Below are 23,604 nucleotides of genomic sequence, written 5' to 3'. Positions count from 1 at the left end.
TAAATTTAGCAAAAATTGTATTCGAATATGTCAAATGTACCCATTATTGTACGCCCCCAGTTTCTGGACATATTCAGTTTATATTGATAGAAAAAATGCAATTAAATATCGAAATAATATAAAAATAATATTTTACTAACATACAATTAATTAATATGTTCCTTTTATCATCCGTAACTTCACGCATGTGCTCTTAAATAGACAAATTTTTGATCTTTAATAACTCAAAAAGTATTAATTTATTTTAATAACATGATATAACAAATTTTACTTAGAATTTGTCCCTCTATCGATTTGTGGGGTTATTTTTAATAAAATAGTTTCTAACCCCAGGAAGAGGTGGTATCAACCACCAGGGTAAAAGTACGAGATGGCACCAAATCAGTTTTGTTTCTTGAGGTATGCTCTAACTAGTCACCAATTTTCATGCAAATCGATATCAGTTTAACAAAATAGGAGGTGAAAATCTTTAATGGCTGCACTAACTTTCCCCTTTCATCCCTTATTGGTACTTCCTGTATCCACTGAGATGTCAGCCTGAAAGGGGTCATAATTGTCAATATACAATGGACACATTTCACAGGAAAAACTCCATATTACTTATGACGATGATTTTTCGGCTCTAGCTCTCCGTCTATAACCATGATTAATAATTAATAACTAAAAAATTACAATTTTAATTAAAAAATTTTTTTCGACCCGGACAGATATTATTTTAGATTTTTTAGGTAATTCTAAACAAAAAAGGTCTTTTGTAATTTTTCTCTACAAGTCGATAGTTTTCTAGTTATAAACAATTTAAAACTGAAAAAAGAACGAAAGATGACAATTTTCAAGGCTCAAAAACATAAGTATAAAATATCATTTTTGAAATTACGAAGTACCTAAATTCAAGTTCAAACCTTATTCTATCAGTTCTTGATAAGTTTTTTGGACTTATTTCATTCTGAAACATTGTTTTTAGTTGTTAATGCCCGTCTCCCCATAAGAAACCTTCCTCATTAACAATTAAAAAAATATGTGTTAGAATAAAACATTGCTAAAATTCTTATCGAGACCTAATAGAAAAAGGTTTGAACTTGAATTTATGCACTTGATGATTACAAAAAGGATATTTTTTACTTGTGTTTTTGAGCCTTGAAAATTGTCATCTTTCATTATTTTTTCACTTTTAAATTGTTGTAACTCAAAAAGGATCAACTTTACGAGAAAAATTACAAAAGACCTGTTTTGTTTGGAATGATCCAAAAAATCTGAAATAATATCTGCCCGGGTCGAATTTTTTTTTCAAATTCATAAAAAAAATGTAATTTTTTAATTATTAATTAATTATAGTTATAGTCTGTTTTTAAACCAAGAGGAGTAATTCAAATTTCCCGCGCCGTAAAGCTTGTTTGTGATTAGTCCAACCTCAGGCAAGTTTACTCCACTGTTATGAAATTTTGACACTAATTCCATTTATAAAATTTTGACACTATTGACATTTCATAGGTTAATTAAGTTATATCAGCGATTTTTTGTATTTTCTGCGTTATTCCTTTAATATTTAGATTTTTAGTCTGTTTTTATATAACAAACAGTTGTTTTTAGAACTCTTTAGCGACGTATTAGTATAATATAAAATTTATGGATTACCGTCAAAGGCCGATATGATCAACCAAAAAAGAAGATGTGTTTGGTAATATTTCTAGTGACATTCTTGGGTGTGAATCTGTCTTTTTAGTTTATTCTTCTTGGTTTAAAAACAAAGCTTAGAACAAGATTAGATCGGGCAACCCTTGTGTTTTGTAATCGTTAACATGCTAAATTACATATTATCCAATAATTTTGATCCATTAAACAGATCGGTGCAAATCGACCTTATATCGGATCCTCTACTATGACATTCGGAACAGAGTATGTATATAGAAGGCCTGAGGAACGCTACGCACAGTGTAACACTGTAGGGACTGTACAGTATGGTGCCGGATCGGTAATGTTGTGGGGGTGGGATTAATTTGGAGGCTCATATGAAGTTAGTTAAAATAGATCATGAGCTTACATTAAAGAGGTAGGTACATTACAGACATTTTAGGAGTACATATCGTGCCATTTGCACCATTTATTGGGATAATTTCATGTTTATAAGCAAGATAATGCCAGATAATCCGAATATCTGCTGTCCCTCAGGTGAGTAGCGATCCCACAAGGATAGAGATTATCTTCATTTATTAAATTTCTTAATACAAAAAAATTTCCCACTCAAACGGGATTCTAACTCACAAACTTTAGGTCCAAAAGTAGGCTCCCTTCTTAGAAATGAGACAAGGAGAGGTGAAAGATGGGTTTCAATCAGATATATCTTAGATCACTAATATCATAATAAATAAAACGGGATAGTTTCCGAAAGTTGGCTGTATACCATCTAGTTATTTTTCAATTTTTAACAGTCAAAATTTCACCATTTTTTCAATTTTATTAAGTGGGATTACTTGCCTTTACGTTCACTGATGATGGACTGAAAGTCCGAAAACGCTCTGAACAATGAATGTAATCCTTTTGGATTTTTAGAATTTTAATTCTTAATTAAATTTTATACCAACTACACCAGGGGGTTTTTACTTCACGTTAAGTTAATATTACAATCTTTGGCTTGTCAAAATTTCTGATAGCATGATAGAGAAATGTATGAAAAAAAAATGAAACCAAACTACTGCTGTTACTTACATCAGGATCTGCATAACACTGCAACAGTTTTATTCCAGTTCCATCTGGACATTCATATATGGTTACTCTATTACTTCCTACGGCTGCAAATACAAGTGGTTGTCCTTCTTTCAGATGATGATTAAATTGAGCTCCAAACAAAGGTTGCCCATGATCTTCTTTAATACTGCAGCTATATAAGAAATATATAGGAAAAAGTAAGTAAGTAATAAATCTACTAGTCACTCGAAGAAAAGAAAGTTTGCTCTTCTGTCTTCCTCAACATGGAGCAAGGTTTTGATAAAGTATGGGAAAAAGGACTTAATACAAATTAAGCAGGATTTTGTCAAGAACATACACAGAATTGTTGGAATCATGGGTTTTTAGGGTTAAACAAGCAGAAGAATTAAACTCAAAAGAAATCAATGCAGGTGTACCACAAGGAAGTATGATAGGACCAGTCATGTGCCTATTATAAGCTAAAATACTAGGTCTGGATCCCGCGTATGAAAAAAAAGTTGATTAATAGCAAGCTGAAAATTTGTTAATAGCTTAAGGGTGTCTAGTCGAATAAACTTTGATATATGGGAACACTGAAACAGTGGTAGTTTTAATTGTGGAACAGGTTAAAAATTTGGAACGGTCACAGCACGAAAACGGCACATTTATTTTGTCCGACAGAACAGACTTAAACTCTCCGAACAGAGATTAAACTCTCATGAAAAAATCAGACTGCTATTTATTACCTGTCATAATTCCTGTCATTTGACATATTCTACATGTTCCACTCATTAAAACGCCCATTTGGTGATAAATAGCAGTCTGATTTTTGCATGAGAGTTTAATCTCTGTTCGAAGAGTTTAAGTCTGTTCTGTCGGACAAAATAAATGTGCCGTTTTCGTGCTGTGACCGTTCCAAATTTTTAACCTGTTCCACAATTAAAACTACCCCTGTTCCAGTGTTCACACATATCAAAGTTTATTCGACTAGACACCCTTAAGCTATTAACAAATTTTCAACTTGCTATTAATCAACTTTTTTTTCATACGCGGGATCCAGACCTATACCTATTATATGTTAAGAAAAGAGAACAGCTTAACATCAAGTATAAAAAAATGTATTGGCTATTGGGAAGACAATCCATTCTGTCAATCTACAAAATACTTTTGTATAAAAAAATTCTAAAACCTATAATGACATATTTAATCCAGAAGTGGGGATGTGCTAGTAAGAGTAATTTAGAGATCATCCAGCAATTTCAAAACAAAGTGCTAAGGAGCATCTGCAATGCTCCTTGGTACTATAGGAACAGTGACCTCCATAGGAACCTAGAAATGGATAGTGTAACAAGAACATTGAAAAATTCGCCAAGATTAATGAACAACGACTTCTTCAACATGTCAATGTTATTGAGACCATCCAGATCCTTGAGAACAAGGATCCGGCTAGAAGACCCAAGAGGAGGAAACCCTTTGAGTTAGTTAAGTGAAAAGCAGAGGATAGTGCAAGTGATGGTACAGGTTAATATTTTTGCAATAAATTAACAGAACCTAAGGGATACTAGAAACTTGTAGAACTTTTAAAAGAAAAGAATGTGGACAGTCAAGATATACGGGTTATTGTCAATCCGTACTGGAATCAAAAAGCAAGGGTTAAAATCGAAAATGTTGAAACGGAAACCATAGCAATCAAGAGGTGTTGGACAGTGTTGAGTGGTATCTCCAGTGTTATCCAGTCTGTACAGCTAAGCTATTTTTAAGGGAGCAATATCATACGAAGAACAGGGTATATCAATAAACGGAAAAATCTTGAACAACATAAGATTCGCAGACGACCCCGCTATTTTTGCAGACAGTCTAGAAGCACTGCAAAGATTAGTAAATAGATTACATCAAGTCAGTATAAAATATGGACTACAAATGAACATTAACAAAACCAAGTTCATGATTATTTCGAAGCAACATACAGCAGGAAGTCGAGATATCGAGGGAAAACAAGTAAAAAGAGTAAATAACTACAAATATCTGGGAACCTGGGTAAATAAAAAAAACCAAGGTAGAGAAATCAGGACACACAAGAAAAGTATTTACAAAAATGAAAAAAATGTTTGTTAATCGAGACCTTCCTCTAGAGCTGAGGATAAGAGCGTTAAGATGCTACGTGTTCTCGACTTTGTTGTATTGAATGGATAGCTGGACACTAAAAGTAGACAATATAAAGAAATTGGAATCATTTGATATGTGATGCTATAGAAGCATTTTGAAAATACCATGGATCCAACGAGTTACAAATGCAGAAGTGTTAAGAGGGCTACAAAAGGATTGCGAGGTGATAAAGAACATCAAAACAAGAAAGCAGGAATATTTGGGCCACATTACCAGAGGTGCGAAATATGATATACTGAGGCTCATAATGCAGGGTAAAATTAAGGGTAAACGATCCATAGGTAGAAGAAGAATTTCCTGAATGAGAAAGTTAAGACAGTGGTATAGTTGCAGCTCAGTAGATCTGTTCAGAGCAGCCGCCAATAAGATATGAATAGCTGTGATGATAGCCAACCTCTGATAGGAGTAGGAACTACAATATGAAAAAGAAGGGATACTAGTGAGTTTGTCCTTAGTCTTAAGATTTTAGTATTAATTTAGACTAGATTGATTATGTTGTTTTATCAGATTGTAATCTTCTTAAGCATCTTATGCCTGGTTGCACCAACAGATTTTAAGCTCCAGCTTAGCTAAGCTCTACTTATAGATAGGGCCTCCTTGAGTATCACTTACATTGCACTATAATTTTAGATTCTTACCTTATTATCAATTATATCTATTATTATATTATGGTATTCTTATTGTAATATTTTATAATTATATTAGATTAATTCTTATGATATTCTCGACTTAAGCTTAAGATCTGTTGGTGCAACCGAGCATAAGTGATTAAATAAAAAATACTTACGAAAATGTGTATATAGGTTTAAGAACTTTGGGTATAGAAGCACTTAAACGTTTCTTGCCTCGTCGACCTTTTCGTAATTTATTAGTTGGTGTGGCACTTCGTGAAGTATTGTCAGTAGTTGAAGCACTTCCAACGCTAGAGGTTTCGTCCTAAAAACATAAATTTATAGCTTGATTCTAAAAAGAAGACAGTAGCCCTAGAAGCTCTTGGAGAAGAGGAACAAAAATACATCCACCAAAATACGAAATTAAACGAAGACACACTGAAATGCATAAGAGAGAAGAAAGAACTCAATAAAAAATACCTAAACACAAAAAACTATGAGGACTTAAAACTATACAGGGAAAAATAAAGAAGTAAAAACAAAAGTTGCAAATGAAAAAAATGAAAGATGGGAAAAACATGCACAGAGATAGAACAGCACATAGGAGGAACCATAAATTCATAGATACGGCTTATCTTAAAGTTGCTCCAAAGAAATAAGACAGAAAAAATCAAGACCAGTGAAATCAAAGAATGGCAAGAATCAGAAATAGACGGAATGGAAATCTATACACGTGGTGAAATCGAACTAAGCGTAGCTGAGGTAAAAAGAACAATCAAATTTCTAAAGAACAAAAAAGCAGAAGAACACGGTGGAATACCAAATGAACTGATAAAAAACGGATCGAAGCTTTTCTGTATTATACACACAATGTTTGAGAGAGCACTGAATGGAGAAGACTTACTGGCAGAATGGACTCAGACATATATGAGGCCCTTAGAACACAAGGAAGTGAAAGCACGTCGTTTATACCCCGTTTAGGCTTAAGCCTCTTCAGGGTGAAGGATTCTCCTTTTCAGGAGTGTGGGAGATTGCGAGAGAAGCGTCGATGATGTGTGGAGAAGCAGAATTGCTAGTGGATTGGGTTAAGAAGGTGGTTTTAGCGCAGAAGCTGTAGGAGCGAAAGATAGAAATTGCCATGCTCAGCAAGCGACCAGTCAGTGAGGGGATTCCAAATCTGTCACCTTAGAGGAACGGCTCTTAGATCAGCGTGTGGGGATGCAGTTGTTTATCTGCGATACATTAGGGGAGTTTGTTCAAGTATTTCGTAATACTCATCGGGAAGTTCGTTTCTGGCCAATTGTAGAAGATTGGCCGGAGGGAATGGAACTTTGTTTTTGGGAGTCCCGGTGAGTATATGCCCTCGCCGATTGCAAGGGGTGATTAGGACATTTTTAGCCCTTTGGTTGTTACCATTAATCGTTCTTATGACATATTTGTTGCTGAGAGAACGGATTCTCTCATTTATGGGGGGTAGTTTAGCGAGTGGGTGTACCAATACCGACGGATATCTCCAATGCTTCCTGAGGCACTTTCTGAGAATTCTACGCTCGCATCTGAGGATTTTGTTAGTATAATGTTGTTTTAGCGAGGCATAAAGGAGCGCTCTGTAATCGATAATAGGCCTTATGAAAGTTTTATAGGTGTGCAGGAGAGTCTTGCTCGATGTACCTCCAAACGTTCCAGATAACGCTCCAAGGAGTTTAGCTCTGTTTCTTACCCTGTTTAGGGTGTGTTGGATGTCGATGTTCCAGTTGAGTGTCCTGCCAAAGTGGACTCCCAAGTAGACCACCGACGGACGATATTCAAGAGCTTCTCCTTGAAGGGTTATTCTGGTTGTTTCGTACTTAGCACTAGGGGTGCTAAGAACACAAGGGGTGTGGCCAAGTAAGTGAGAAAACTTTGTTAAAAGTTCTAGCCAAATTTAAAAATCTAGGTAGGTACTACTCAGCATGTTTTTAATGACATGTCATTTTTGATCATGTTATTGTTAGTTTATGTAGACAGTTTGAAGCCACCATGTTTTCTATGTGTTTGGGAGTTAATTTTTGTATTTAACCCAATTTCCTAAAAATTGTCACTTACACCCCTTGTGTTCTAGGGGCCTCATAGGACATCAATACTGCCCTGCTTAGTAAAAACGTCCGATCTACAATTTTTGTTTTTTCTTGATAACGGTATATTCCATTACTACTAGACATTTACCATCTTATTGCTTAGTCAAAACGTCCCTTCTGCCACCTCAAATCGTACAAAATCATAAATTTGTTTGTCCTTTCTACAACCAACAGCCGTTGTGCGTAGAATAAACGTCCTATATGCTAAATACTTAGTTAAGGCCTCCTATCTGCATCAAAATTGTGAAGATAGGACTTTTTGGCTAAGTAAGTCATGTTGAAATCATTCAACTGGTGAAACTAATATTGACCTAGCGCCTATACGAAATATAACATGACTAGGGAAATTACTGTAAATCATCTAAATACCCAATCGCTTCTCATACAGATATTTGAAAAATAATTGGGTGTGATAATTTTTGTTGACTTATTGAAATATAAAATACGTAACAGATTTGCCTCTTAAATATGCCTTAATAAACTTATATAATGAGAAAATGCAGTTAGTAAAATTATTGATGTCTACCGTCATGTTTCTACTATGGTTTGCGGTCTACCGATGGATGCGGTGTATAAGCTGTATTATATTACGATGCCGACAAAAAAATCTTTATAAAGTAAATAAAACGCATATATCATAAGAATTATTATTTTAATTTTACAAATGAATACCTACTTAATAATAATTTAATTTGTCATATCAATTTGCTATTTTAGTTGAAACAATTTTGTGGCTTGTTCCCAACTAAAATAGTAAATTGATATGACCAAGTATTAATTTGTAAAATTAAAATAATAATAATTCTTCTGACTATGCGTTTTATTGATTTTTAAAAGATTGTTTTTGTCGGTACTGTATATATGTGGGCTCATCACCATAATCTATTCTCAGAAGGGTTTGCACACTATACCTACTTAATGAAAGGCACCTTTGTAGGCGAAATATGTATTGCTAAGTACTAACAAACATTTATACCTACTACTACTATCTAGGAATACACAATAAAATGTATGCAAATTTAGTTTCTTTACTACATATTATGCAAATAACATCGTAATATTTTCCCAGGGTATGCGCAAATATCAAGCCCTCTTTTCAAATAAAATGGCCTGGTCGATTTACTTTCATTTCATTTTTCTTGCATTTTGTTATTTTGTGCAAATACTTCAGGTACATCGCACCCCCGAGGTAGACCTCATACTATTAGCAGCGCCATTGTTTATATAGGGAGATAGTTGGTCAGCCCAATAGGTAAATATATTTGATTCAAATTGAGACAGTCACTAGATGTCCCCACAATTTCTGTCAGGGTCGCAACGTCAAAATGCATATACACCAAGTTGGATACGATCCTATTCATAACACCCCAACTCGCATACATATAAAAAAAATAAATACATAGAGGAGTATATTTAGAAATTGAATTTATGATGTCATGCTACTATACACTATATAATATGTATATAATAGCATATCATTAATTCAATTTCTAAATATATTCTTCCTTATATATTTATTTTTCTTAATATGTATGCGAGTTGGGGTGTTATGAATAGGATCGTATCCAACTTGGTGTCTATGCATTTTGACGTTGCGACCCTGACAGAAATTGTGGGGACATCTGGTGAATGTCTCAATTTGAATCAAACAAATTTTCCTATTGGGCTGACCAACTATCCGCAGCACCGTAAAATTTTAATTGTCATTCATATTTAATTTGCTCCAAATGTTTATCACGTGTGAATAAATATTTTTTTCTACAAGAATGTTCTTGCATTTCATTATTTTGTGCAAATCCTTCAGGTAGATCGCACCTCCAAGGTAGACCGCATGCCATTAGTAACATCGTAAAATTTTAATTGTCATTCATATTTAAACTAAAAAAGTCCTATCTGAAAAATTAATAATTCTAAATAACCAATACATACTTAATATTTAGTTAAAAAGTCCTATCTATCAAATGTCAAACTTGGGGTTGTTTTAGTGATTGCTGGTAAATGAAAAAAAAATTTAACCCTAATTAACTACTTATGTGCAAAAAACCAAAAGTCTGCTTTTTAAAATGAGGATGGCACAAGTATTATTTACAAATATTGCTTTTTCTCAAAAGTCTAATATTGTCAGTTAGGACCTTTTTACTTAACAGGGCAGAATATATAAGAAAGGAAATAGAAAAAACTGCGAAAACTATCAAGGAATTTTATATAGTCTATAGGCAGGTTGTATGGAAAGACCATAAAGGAAAAATTAGAAATATATATAAAGGAGAAAATCGGAGTAGACCAGGCAGGTTTGACAGCGGGAAAAGCATGCTTATATCACATTTACACAGTCAAACAACTAATAGAAAAAAAATGGCCAAAAATAGATCCGTTCATCTGGCTTTTGTAGATCTTAAGAAGGCTTTTAACTCGATACCTAGAACCAAGCTACCGGAATTTATGAGAAGCAATGGAAGACATTGAAGTTCCAAGAATATCAATAAAAGCAGTAAAAGCACTCTTCAAGAATAACAAGGTAGCTATCAAAACACGCAATAGAATATGCAGTCCACTTAGGATGACAAAGGGACTACTACCGGGCTGCTCCACCCGGAAACTGCAAAAAACCCTGAAACCTCAGAAAAGAAAGTGCGAGGGAATGGATATACCAGTAAGGAATGAATATCTATATACCCTAAGTTTTGCTGATGACCAAAGTTATCGCACAAGACGTAGATGGCCTAAGTTTTATGATGAGAAAATTGGAAGAGGAATATACAAAGAATGGGATGGAAATAAAACTAAAGAAAACTAAATACATACCTAACAACGGATAATACAGAAATAATACAGCTGGAAACAGAAGAAAAAGGTAAACAAATCAAAGGAACAGGCAAGTACAAGTATTTAGGTTTCATAATATCAAACAAATTAACAACAGAAGAAATAGATATAAAAAATAGACTAGGACAAACAAGAAACTGCATAGGAAAATTGAACCCTGCACTGTGGGATAAGAACATCAGCATAAAAACAAAAGGAAGAAATAATACCATGACAAGAAGTATCCTCACTTATCGTGTGAAAAGTAGACAATAAATAAGAAACCCAAAAACAAAATAAGAACAACAGAGATGGAATTCCTAAGGAGAAGCTGCAGAGTAACAAGGAGAAATTGAGAGATAGAATAAATCGAGGGGTTCGAGCGAAAACCTGATAACTAACAAAACCATTGTTTAGGGATAATCTCGATTAAAGATTTTAGGAAGTTTGAAAAAGATTTAATATCGTCATAGCAAATTTTATCAAATATTTGTCATTGCCAAATGGCAGAGAATTTAATATTTAGTTAGAATAATTTATTTTAAGTTTAATTTATAAAAACGTATTTACAAAAAAAAAGTAAAACGTGATATTTATCGGATTTTACCTTGTTGAATGAGTATAAAATTTGACTTTATTGGTTTTTATTTTGAATTTTTTTAATTATAAAATAAAAGTTACTTGTATATTATTCCAACAAAAATAAATTAAGCTGCATTCTTTTTAGACAATTAAAAAGGTAAAATGTGTCTTCTTCCGATTCTTCTCACATCATTACGTCTGGAATTCGATCTACGATATAATTAATGCTTTTTAAATTTGTTATTCAAGCATGCACCTCTTCTGGAAAATATTTTCTTGGCACATCTTTATCAAATCCGTTTTCTTTGCTTCACTTATTGGAAAGGTACTTTTTATATAACTTTTTGGTAAATTGCCTGGAGTGGGTGAGTCTATGGTTGCTTTTTGGGATAAAATTTGTTTTAGCCTTTTAGGAGTTTTCTTTTAATTCAAACCAATATCTTCTGATATTTTTATTAACTGGTTACCGTTTTCCGATATTGTCTTCTTTAGAATATCATCCAGTAGAATCACTGTTAGCTACAGCATTTATTATATATCATCTGAGAATATACACAGCGTTTTTTAAAAAACTTTTGACACACTGGAATTCATTCATGGTAAGCTAGTGGAAAGAAACATTTCTTACTAAATGTTTGTTCCTTTCTTTGGGAAGTTTTAGGGACAAGTCTAGTCCTAATTAGTTTGACAGTTATATTATACAAAATGAAAATTTTTGAGTAGACTACTACTACTAGACTCCAGTAATTTCTACAGAGTTTCAATAGTCTTCAGACAACTTTTCAGTACACTTAAATTTAAATATACTACAATTGATTTGCTGTGGTACCTTGTAAGCTCTGAGTTTGTTTTTCATTATAAATATGGGCCCCATTCTAACCGCTTTATTTGTTTTCGTAATATTCAATTGTCAATTTACGCCATCTTTTACTGGGTTTTGGCAGGAAAAAAGTGTGCTGAAATTTAATAAACTATTGTAGTCTAAAATTCTTTATCGGATTTTCGCATGAATATATTTTGTCAAAATGAACAATTTTGTAATCTTCATCTCCGATAAAACTAATTATCAGTTTTTAACTTGATTCTACCGGATTCTCATATTATAAATATGTTCACAATTAAGTATTTTTATTTATAGGAGAGTCCGGTCCTGGAAATCGAAAGTGAACAACGTGAAAAATTTAGCTCCCATAAAATCAAAAATTAAGTGGTAGTGGTATAAACAAATAATAAAATATTAAAAATAAGACAAATAGTTAAAGGAAAGTGCAGTGTAAGACAAAACAGAAAAGCCTTCAAAAAAATTGTAAGTTAATGCATGCCTAGATTAATATTTATAAAATCAAAAATCCAGTACCTAATATTTAAGCATATAATCAAAAACTAATAACATATAACAGAAGATATAAATGAACTCCAATGAACAATGGAAATAATGGATAAAGACAAAAGGAAAAATAATTTAATTATTAGTGGGTTAGAAATAGATACTGATGATTCAGCAGCACTGAAAGAAAGATCAGTAAATATGATTGGAAAGCATTTAGGAGTAAATATTAATATTAAAAGAGCATGTAAGATTGGAATTAGAACCTGCTTAATAGAACTAGGAAACGGAGAAGAAAAAACAGTGAAAATTGGGTACAACAAAATTACAGTAGATGGTAAGGAATGGAGATGGAACTACAATGAGGAAAAAGTAGTGGAGGTAGCGAATCCAAAAAACTAGCAGAGCGACAGAGAAGAGACGAAGGAGAGGCCAGATAAGGATCAGAAAACAAGGAAATTACGAACACACTGGACAATGAAAATAAAAGTATATAGACTTGATTAGTGATAAGATTAGGTTTAGGAATTTAAATGTTAAACAAATTTAATGACTCTCTAAATGGAAAGTAAATAGATAATATATGTAGCTAAACTAAACCCAAATCCGACACCCGAAAGGGTATAAGGAAGGGGAGAAAGAAAGAAAGAGTTAACGGTTTTTACCATGTTTGGTTATTATTAGTTATTGTGCTTAAAAATGTTAATATCAAATAATAACATTTACCAGTGGTAAGAGACGTGTTTTTACTACAGCAGAAATAAAAATATGGTTTGTTCAACAGTAAATGGTTGAGTTCAATTAGTGCGGTCGTAAATATTAGGTCTGTTCGTACAGGAATCAGAAACTATCACTGACTATCAGCAACTGCACGACGCATGCTTGTTTCAATTGTGCGAACGCTAATATTGAAACACGCATGCGTCATGCAGTTGCTGATAGTCAGTGATAGTTTCTGATTCCTGTACGAACAGACCTATTATTAAATTTATCTGACCTGGCCCATTGTTAAGACCCACCCGGAGAGATAAGCCACCGAGGTAGACAGAGTTGGTCTTTTGCAATTAACACTAATTAGACAGTACTCCCATAATAAAATAAATTTTACCTGAAACCTGGCCTTTTATACTATTATCGGTTAATCCAGGATGTTTATAGTGGTAACTAATTGAACTCAACCATTTCCTGTTAAACCAGGAATGGAATGGAGGATGCCAGGAACTTCCTGGGAACGCATTCATGGAAAAGAACAGCGGTAAATCGAAATGATTGGAGAAGCTTATTGAAGGAGGCCAAGGCTCGATTTGGGCTGTAGTGCCATTGGATGGATGGATTTCCTGTTAAACATACCATACCAGATTTCATAATTTTGGTATTTATCAGGTTTTCGCTCGAACCCCTCAAAATAACATAAGAGAAGAATGGAATTAAACTCTGATATAATAGACTACATCGAACAGAAGAGATTAACCTGGTACTGACATGTCAAAAGAGCAGACCAAAATCCTTGGATAAATAAATAACAGAGTGGAGCCCCATAGGAAGAAGGAATAGAGGCAGACACCAAAAATCTTTCAGAGATGAAGTAGACGAAGTAATGGAAAGAAGAAATCTGCAGTAAAAAGTCTGGCAAAACAGAAAGAACTGGAGAGAACGGTTGAGTGAAAGAATACAGTGAAAACTGTGGAAATTCTTCCTAATATATAATAATATATTCTATCTAAAAATATAATAAGTATATTTACTCCTTCATCCCCAGATTCTTCTTCGTGGTTTGATAAATCTTCTTTTGGTGTAGACTTTATCTTCTCCATATTTTTTTCCTTCATAGTATTATGTAAAAATATTGATTTGATCAAAAATCAAAGTAAACTGCAACTAAACAGAAACTTAAAAATTATTTTACAGATGTTTGTTGTTTGTTCCTAATTTAGAGAGCTTGTCATACAATATATTGTAAAAAAGATTGCATAATTTCAGTATTAAACATTATTGAGTTATAGAATAATCATTTATCTATGGAAATTAGTTTAAAAATAGTTAATATTTTAATTTATGTATAAAAATAAAATAAACAAGTGTTTATTAGACGTTTATAAGTAAGAAAATACTATTTAAAATATGGGGAATTTTATGTGTTTACTGTTGGTACCAAGGTGATATTGACAAATGACAAGTGACGTGTTTTCATGAACGTTAGATGTCAAAATTATTTGCCGCCTCTTTTGACAACGGCCAACGTTCTAAAGTTGCATCATGGCGTCTTCAGAAGGTGCAGGCGTGACTACAGGTCAACCAAATTTACACAAACAAGATTTATCTAAATTGGTAAAGTTTCAATAATTTGTAATACTAATATTAGTTTATCATTTGGATTTTATCTTTTGCACCACTATGCCCTAACCTCACTTTTGTACTCGTTCTAAAGGGCTCTGCTCTAAGCTTGTTTGTAAATTTATTGTTGTAGATTAGCATATTTTGGTTTTGGTATAAGCTCCGATGGATACAGGACTCTAATAGTTTTATAATTTCGATACCAATAGAACCAATAATGAAATTCTATCTATGTATAAGACCATAATAATAGGTTTGTCCCCATCTGTACCTATCTTTTTGTTTTTAGGATGTTAAAAGATTGACGGCTTTATCTCCAGAAGTTATAAGTAGACAAGCTACCATTAACATTGGTACAATTGGACATGTAGCGCATGGAAAATCGACTGTGGTTAAGGCCATATCTGGGGTACAAACTGTCAGATTTAAGAATGAACTGGAAAGGAACATTACCATTAAGCTAGGTAAGTGTATTTTCAAGCTTGTGGGACATTTGTTTATATTATGCAAATATTTTTTTTAGAAAATGCTATCTTGTTTTCAGAAAATATTTGAAAATGCAAACACTTTATAGTCCAGAAAGCCACTGCGGATCCGCCAGGAAAAATATTCTAATTCGGATTTTTTTCACAATCTTACTCAAAAAGGACTCCTTTTAACAAATTTGCATGTTGCCAGGACCAAAAGATAGCCAAAAATTTTTTAAACTTTTTTTTTTTTTGTTTTTTTCCTAAAATTATTTTTTTTGCATTGAAAAAAGTTTTTTTTAGGTTTTTTGGATCATTCCAAACAGAAAAGGTCTTTAGTGACTTCTCTAAAAATGATAATTTTTGACATATAAGCGATTAAAAATTGAAAAATTGCGAAATCAGCCATTTTTAACCCTCAAAAACTATGTGAAAAACTAATAATTTGAATGTTGCCAAGGTAGGTAGATATTCTTTAAACATCGATTGATGAAATCCCGAAGAGGTTTTTGCAATACAATATTCAAAACTCCTTTGTTTTTTAATTGCTAATTATGTGTGCGCGACACTATTTTCCACCGACAGTATGGTGCAAATGAAAGGAATAAATTCGTTATTTCCTAAACCGACGACTTGAAGGAAAAATCCCGAAACAGCTCGATTTTTATTTTTAAGTTACGATATAGTGGCATATATGGTATACTAGTGACGTCATCCATCTGGATGTGATGATGTAATCGATAATTTTTTTAAATGAGAATAGGGGTCATGTGCTAGCTCATTTGAAAGGTTATTTAATTCTCTATTCAGTAATATAAACATTTACATAATTATTTATACAGGGTGTCCAAAAATTTTTTATTAATTTAAATTATTTGACAAAAAAACAAGTAGGACACGCTGTATAAATAATTATATACATGTTTACATTATTGAATAGAGAATTGAAGAACCTTTCAAATGAGCTACCACACGACCCCTATTCTCATTTAAAAAAATCATCGATTACGTCATCACGCCCAGACGGATGATGTCACTAGTATACCATATATGCCACAATATCATAATTTAAAAATAAAAATCAACCTGTTTCGGGATTTTTCCTTAAAGTTGCCGGTTTACGAAATAACGAATTTATTTCTTTCATTTGCACCATACTGTCGGTGGAAAATAGTGTCAAGCACGCTTGATTAGCAATTAAAAAACAAAGGAGTTTTGAATATTGTATTGCAAAAAACTCTTCGGGGTTTCATCAATCGATGTTTAAAGAATATCTACCTACCTTGGCAACATTCAAATTTTCAGTTTTTCACATAGTTTTTGAGGGTTAAAAATGGCCGATTTCGCAATTTTTCAATTTTTAATATAGACCAGGGCGGATCTGTAAAAATATTAGTACATTTGGACGTTGAAAGGTGACTCAAATTTTTTTGCAGAAATTGCTTGAAAATAAATCAAATAATAATATTTGAGTTATCCTCCCTCTCAAAAAGGTCCGGAACATTGTTTAAATAATAAAAATATCAAAAAATTAAGGAAAAATTCGATATTTTTCTTGGTTTTTTGATTATAACTTTATAAGTATCCATTTCCGCGAAAAGTTGTACTGACATAAAAGTTGCATAATTAAATTTACTACAATATAAAATTGGTCCAAAACTTTAAAAAATAGTCACCCTTGTTGCAAAATAGCAATAATTGTGAAAAAAATATACAAAAACAAGTATTCGCATTTTACGTTTTTCAACTATTTATGCTACACTTAGGACCTTCATGTTTTACCCTGAAAAACTTTATGATACAGTAAAACAATACTGTTAATTTCATTAAGATCTATTCAACAAATTTTGCAAAATAAATTTTGCAATCCAGCTTTCGTAAAAAAAATTAATTTTTTCAAAATGTTACAGGACTGAAAATAAAGCAGATAGCAAGTTGAAAATTTTTTTGCTTATAGAAGTGTACCGTACCTTTCATATGCAATTTTGCAAATTTAAAATCGATGAACACCACGGCGTCAGGAATTTTTTTAAATAAACATTAATTATTGATGCTGCGCGCAGGACAGCGGATATTTTGCTCTGATTGGACATTCCAATGACCTTTGATAATGATTGATACATTTTAATTTTTATTATATTTCGATATAAATAAATAAATTTGTTTATTGCAAAATAAAAACACATGCTCTATCCTTTGAAATAACACTTTTATTAGCAAAAACTTTCTTTGTTCATATATTTTAACTTAAATAATAAAAGTTTATTATTTTTAAACATATGCAATTGTTTAAACAATATTTCATAAACAATAATAAAATTAGTTTGTTTTTTGTGGAATTAAAATATTAAAATACAACAAAATATAGAGTAAGAAAATAATATGTTAGATAAAGATTGGAAGAAATTTTGGTGGAAATCAACTTGTGTGAATCGAACACCGCTGTCCCGCGCGTAGCACCAAAAATTTCTGACGCCTTGGTAATTAATCGATATTAATTTTGAAAATTGCAAATGAAAGGTACAGTACACTTCTATAAGCAAAAAAAATTTCAACTTGCTATTTTTTTTTCAGTCCTTTAACATTGTGAAAAAATGAATTTTTTTGCGAAAGCTGGATTGCAAAATCTATTAAACCGATCCTAATGAAATTTACAGTATTGTTTTCCTGTATCATAAAGTTTTTCTGAGTGAAATATGAAGGTCCTAGGTGTAGCATAAATGGTTGAAAAACGTAAAATGCGAATACTTGTTTTTATATGATTTTTTCGCAATTATTGCTATTTTGCAACTAGGGTGACTATTTTATAAATTTTTAACCAATTCTATATTGTAGGAAATTTAATTATGCAACTTTTATGTCAGTACAACTTTTCTTGAAAATGAATACTTTTAAAGTTATAATCAAAAAACCACGAAAAAAAACGAATTTTTCCTTAAATTTTTGATATTTTGGTTATTTAAACAATGTTCCGGACCTTTTTGAGAGGGAGGATAACTCAAATATTATTATTTGATTTATTTTCAAGCAATTTCTGCAAAAAAATTTGAGTCACCTCTAGCGTTACCAGGTGTCCCGATTTGCGCGGGACGTCCCGATTTTCAGGGGTCTGGGGACGCGTACCGATTTGTACCTGATCGGGACACTAAATGTCCCGATTTTCAGCCACGAAAACCAATTTCAGGAGGATTTGTAGTGAATTTTAAAACTATGTTATAAAAACAAGGCACTCCTAAAAGCGGCAAAATGGAATGAAAAATATAATTAAATAAAAAATAAATAATTTACTTAATCTACGATTTTTTTTTGTAATTTTGTCTGATTATTATTATTATGTAAGATTAAATACAGATTATAGAAACACCTTGTAGTCCAGTAAATTAACTGGAAACACCGTGTAATTTTTAGGATCAACCCGAATTGCATAAAAATTTAAACGGCTTGTGCCGTTGGTTGCTTTTACTCGGGAGGTGACAGTCACCCCTAATTGGGGGTGAAAAACCGCGCGTTTAAAATAAGTACGGAGATGGATAAATTGGCTAATTCTAAGCAATTTTAGTTCTACAGAATTTTAACTTAGTTAATACTTTTCGAGTTATTTACGATTGAAAGTACAGTAAAACCTTGATATAACGGACTAATTGGGGGGACGGGGTGTCCGTTAAAGCAGAAAGTCCGTTATTTAAAAATAGGCTTAAAATAAATCAAAAAACTTTTTTTGAAAATATGTGCACTGTACTTATATAAATAAAAAAGACAAAACACAAACAAGTTGTATTTAATTGTCTTACTCGTGAAGTGACGTTTGCTGTTTGATATCGACGCGCTTGCTTTCGGTAATCCGGCTTTGAAAAAGGAATCAAGTTTTGTTTGCACTTTCGAAGTTTGCTGTTTGCTATAATCACTTCTCTAAAATTATGCTGCTTTCTTGTATCCTATGCGTTATCTTCATCGTGTAATACAACCATTACTTCATCTAAAAACTGTCAGCATTATCTTCGTTTGGTTGCCAAAATTACTCCCTGATCCATGAGTTGAATAAGCGGTGTTGTATTTTTTTTGATTTTTTGAACAAAAAAGTACATAAAAAATATAGGTTAAAGTTGCCTTCTTCTGAACATAGAATATTTTCAGAGGGATGAGCAGGAACGTTGTCTACAATCAATAAACCTTTCACCTCTTCCAGCGGTATACCCAGTTTCTTCTCTCAAAATTTTCTCACTGCAGATACAAATTCTTAAAAAGGAATCAATTTTTGATCTTGTCCTTGCTGATTTTTCTTGAAGAATTCGATTTTTCTTATGTTTTTACGTTTAAACTTTATATATATTTGAAGGGATTTTTTGTCCGTTATATCCGAAGTCCGTTAAATAAAGGTCCGTTCTATCGAGGTTTTACTGTATTTATTTTTCGACAAAAAAAAATCACGTTTTCAGGCAATTTTCACAAATAACTCAAAAGTAAGTATTTTATCGAAAAAAATATTCTTAGCAAAAATGTAGCATAATATAAAAAAATGAAAAAAATTGTGAACTCATAAAGTCTATAGACCCAGCAAATGCAAAGTTGTAGCTCATGATAAATACGTTCTTATTCGTCAAATTCCAAATCAAATATTTCAACCTGAAATAACCAAGAAATGAAGCACTTTTCGGGAAAAACCTAGCATCAAAACTAAGAGGGTTATGCTCAAAATCAAGTTGACTCCTTTTTTTTGGTAAAAAAATTGTGAAAATCTCCCTCTACTTAGCACTCCAAATGAAATTAATCGTTACCGCTTTACAAACAATTTACTTATGTATTTTTTACATGATTGAAAGGGCCTGAACGAGTCACTAATCACGAGTGTATGCAAAATATGAACAGCCATATTTAAACCAAATTTGTCTAACAGAAAAACAAAATTAATAATTTCATCTAAAATTGGTGGAGGAGGTAGTCAAACCAATGGGCGTCGTAAATTATCGCGCCGTAAAAAATCGCCCGTGTGACCAAAGCCTTAATAAAGTTGGATCCTTTTTTTGTTAAAAAAAAAATCGTGAATATCTCCTCCTATTTAGCACCGTAAATAAAATTAATCGTTACTACTTTACCATTTACTTTATATGTTTATGTTTATACGATCTGTAAGGTTTACCGGTTGGGAGTGTTTAGTTTTGAAAAAAATTGGTTTTAGGCTTTGGCCACACGGTCGATTTCTTACGGCGCGATAATTTACAGCGCCCATTGGTTTGACTACCTTCTCCACCAATTTTAGATGAAAACATTTCATCTAAAATTGGTGGAGGACGTAGTCAAACCAATGGGCGCCGTAAAAAATCGCCTGTGTGGCCAAAGCCTAAAATCAATTTTTTTCAAAACTAGGCACTCCCAACCTGTAAACCTTTCAGATCGTATAAACAATACACATATAAAGTAAATGGTAAAGTAATAACGATTAATTTTATTTACGGTGCTAAATAGAGGGAGATTTTCACGATTTTTTTTTTACCAAAAAAAGGAGCCAACTTTATTTTAAGCGTAACTCGCTTAGTTTTAATACTAGAGAACTTTTATATAAAACAAAATTAAATATTTTTTTAAACGCTTTAAAAAGTTTTAAAAAAATTTTGCTCGAAAATTGGTTAATTTTTTGGTTATTTCAAGTTGAAAAATTCGATTTGAAATTTGACGAATAAGAAGAACGTATTTTTGATGAGCTACAACTTTGCTTTTACTGGTTTTATAGACTTTCTGAACATACAATTTTTAAAGAAAAATATTGACTTAGTTTAAAAATTATATATAACAAAAGTTTTTTAGAGTTAGTCAGTTGATCCATTTTGGGACTTACTTTAAACGCGCATTTTTTCCCCCCGAAAAGGGGTAACTGTAACTGTCACCCCCCAAGTAAAAGCAACCAACGGTACAAGTTCAACTTTGAAGTAAACAGTAAGTAGAACCTAAAACCATATTTTCATGCAATTCGGGGTTGACTGAAAATTACACTCCAAAACGGTCATTTACTGGGCTATTGTTGTTTATTTGTCCCGATCTACAACCCTAAATCCCGATTTGTTTTTGCTTATGTACCGATTAAAAACAAATTGGACCTGGCAACACTAGTCACCTCTCAACGTCCATCTCAAAAGAGATGCGCCCTGGACTAATAGCTTATATGTCAAAAACTATCATTTTTAGAGAAAAGTCACTAAAGACATTTTCTGTTTGGAATGATCCAAAAAACCTAAAAAAACTTTTTCCCATGCAAAAAAAATAATTTTAGGAAAAAACAAAAAAAACCTTTAAAAAATTTTTGACCACCTTTTGGTCCTGGCAACACGCAAATTTGTTAAAAGGAGTCCTTTTTGAGTAAGATTGTGCAAAATATCCGAATATTTTTCCTAGCGGATGCGCAGTGGCTTTCTGGACTATTACTTTTGTGTGGATAGAATCATTTTATTTTGTGTTTGTCATTAGTTACACATTTTGTTTATTCCTTAATTTAGATCAAATAGTTTGTTTTTAAACCGAAATATTTCATCAAAATAAACTTAATCACAAAAGGTATTTATATATTTATAATCACCAATAATTGTGCTTGTTTTCAAAGTTGATTTTCTTATGAAGGAATTACCAGATTCAGCTAATTTTTTTTATTATTTTAGATTTTTCTTTGGTGTTTACACTGTTGCCGCTTGTTGTCAAAGGTCGACTTAAACTTCATTTTTGAGCTCACACTGGGTGGAAGAAAAGAAATGTTTTTCTATGTTGAGTTTGAGACATCCTGTAAGGAGAGCAACCTACAGGAGTGGGTATACAATAAAATTGTGTTCTAGTCTTGCTTTGAATTTTCCTGATAACTTTAAAAACAAAGAAAATATATGGTTTTATTCTTTAACATGTATTTTAACTGAAACAATACTAAATTAAGATATACAGTTGAACCTGCTTATTGGAATAGTATTCGTGCCAAGTAAAAGTATTCCTATAACCGGGATATTCTAATAACCGATCATTGGTGGACACAGACATGTTTCTGGACCTCAAATTTCTATTCCTTAAAGTGGGATATTCCTATAACAGGTATTCTAATAAGCGGGTTCGACTGTATTAAAAAATAAATAGTTGTTCTGATTGTTATTTGTTGACCAGTTGAGTGGTATGCACAGAGCAAAATAAGAGATATGAGATTGTTTAATGGAGGCTGTATGATGTTTTGGACTAGAATTTCGTTGACACAAGAACAGATTTGGTGTTTTTACAGGGAGACTGTTTAACACATTCACGGTCATGACTGCATATGAAGTCATTTACTCCATAAGAATACGTGTATAAAATGACAGCGTGTCCGCGAATGTGTTAAATAGGTACATTACAGGAATGTTCTTTCTTTGATCACTTTGTTCCTTCCACTCCTTATATAAAAAATAATTTCAGGTGTCGTTAGTCAATATTCAAATGAGATAAACATTCAGATATCGCATGGCCCGCTCACAGTCACAACATGATTCCTATTGATCACTTATGGGATATTTTCGGTAGACAATGAAGATTTCCTGCTTCTCAGAAAGATATAGAAACATTTCTGTACCGTGGAGGTAAACAGTCGTATATCCACAATGTATACATTTGCAAGAAAGCGCAAAACATACAGACTAGTCAAAAAACTATAAAAAAATTTTTATTTCCATTATGTCGAATTAAACATTATTGGTATATTATAATATGTAAATGCAAATCTATTACTGGGTATTAGTATTGTTTACCTGATGTATAATAATGGGAGTTACGAATTTTTACCTCTATGTCTTTAAACAGGTAATATGCAAAATAAAAATCGTAAGTGATTACAAAAATAGTATATTCCGTATTTAAAAATGCAAAAACCAAATCACAATGTTTGGAACAAAAAAGAACTCTTGTTTTTCATTATCCCGTTTTAACACCCTCAAAATACCATTTAATATAAAAATGGAGCTACGATTGTTTACCACTACCGCATACGAAAGCATACTATCTAATATACGCACATACTTATGGAGTTGCTATGGATATACTACTGTTTACCTCAACTGACTAATGGAGTTGTTTCTAACCGCCTTATCTAGGCAACTAATAACGCTGGATGTACGATTTTTTGCCACAATATGCTATGAAAATCTGACAACAAGAGCGTGGTATTAACTCCATTTCGGCAAAAACTGGAGTTACGACTGTTTACCTCCATGGTACAGATTTATGTTATATGCTTCTTTATGATTTTTAATTGTTGTTATTTTTTATTGTTAATTTAGTAGGTATTGTTTCAGTTAAAACACATGTTAAAGAGTAAAACTTTATACTTTCTTTGTTTTTAAAGATATCAGAGATTTAAAAAAGCAAAAAGTCACCTAAAGACTGTTTTAGACTATAACAGAAAATGGTAAAACAAAAATTTACATGAAATGATTGTGTACAACATTAATACAAGAAGTTTGGTGTATTACACTGTCACATTTTCGTATTAGAATCTGGTATGTGATTTAAAA

At 32.3% G+C, this 23,604-nt stretch overlaps 2 protein-coding genes across 3 annotated transcripts in view; one reads left to right on the top strand and one right to left on the bottom strand.

The window, feature by feature from the left end:
* The window catches only part of LOC114336189 (polycomb protein eed-B), an 85,228-nt gene extending 70,881 nt beyond the window's left edge, over positions 1 to 14,347 (bottom strand). Inside the window, exons 1-3 of the mRNA XM_028286519.2 lie at positions 14,039 to 14,347; positions 5,639 to 5,787; positions 2,707 to 2,878 (exon numbers count right to left, since the gene is read on the bottom strand). Of these exons, the coding sequence (XP_028142320.1) occupies positions 2,707 to 2,878; positions 5,639 to 5,787; positions 14,039 to 14,122 (405 nt within the window). The 5' untranslated portion in view covers positions 14,123 to 14,347. The remainder of the gene's footprint in view (positions 1 to 2,706; positions 2,879 to 5,638; positions 5,788 to 14,038) is intronic.
* Positions 14,348 to 14,479: 132 nt separating this feature from the next.
* Positions 14,480 to 23,604, top strand: part of LOC114336188 (eukaryotic translation initiation factor 2 subunit 3, X-linked) — an 85,071-nt gene continuing 75,946 nt past the window's right edge. For both annotated transcript variants that reach the window (XM_050661259.1, XM_028286517.2), the window contains exons 1-2: positions 14,480 to 14,621; positions 14,917 to 15,091. In XM_050661259.1, coding sequence (XP_050517216.1) covers positions 14,550 to 14,621; positions 14,917 to 15,091 — 247 coding nt within the window. In that variant the 5' untranslated portion in view covers positions 14,480 to 14,549. The remainder of the gene's footprint in view (positions 14,622 to 14,916; positions 15,092 to 23,604) is intronic.

The sequence above is a fragment of the Diabrotica virgifera genome, chromosome 9 (assembly GCF_917563875.1).
Source record: "Diabrotica virgifera virgifera chromosome 9, PGI_DIABVI_V3a".
In the NCBI taxonomy this organism is placed as follows: Eukaryota; Metazoa; Arthropoda; class Insecta; order Coleoptera; family Chrysomelidae; genus Diabrotica; species Diabrotica virgifera.
This window is presented reverse-complemented; position numbering and strand designations above follow the sequence as displayed.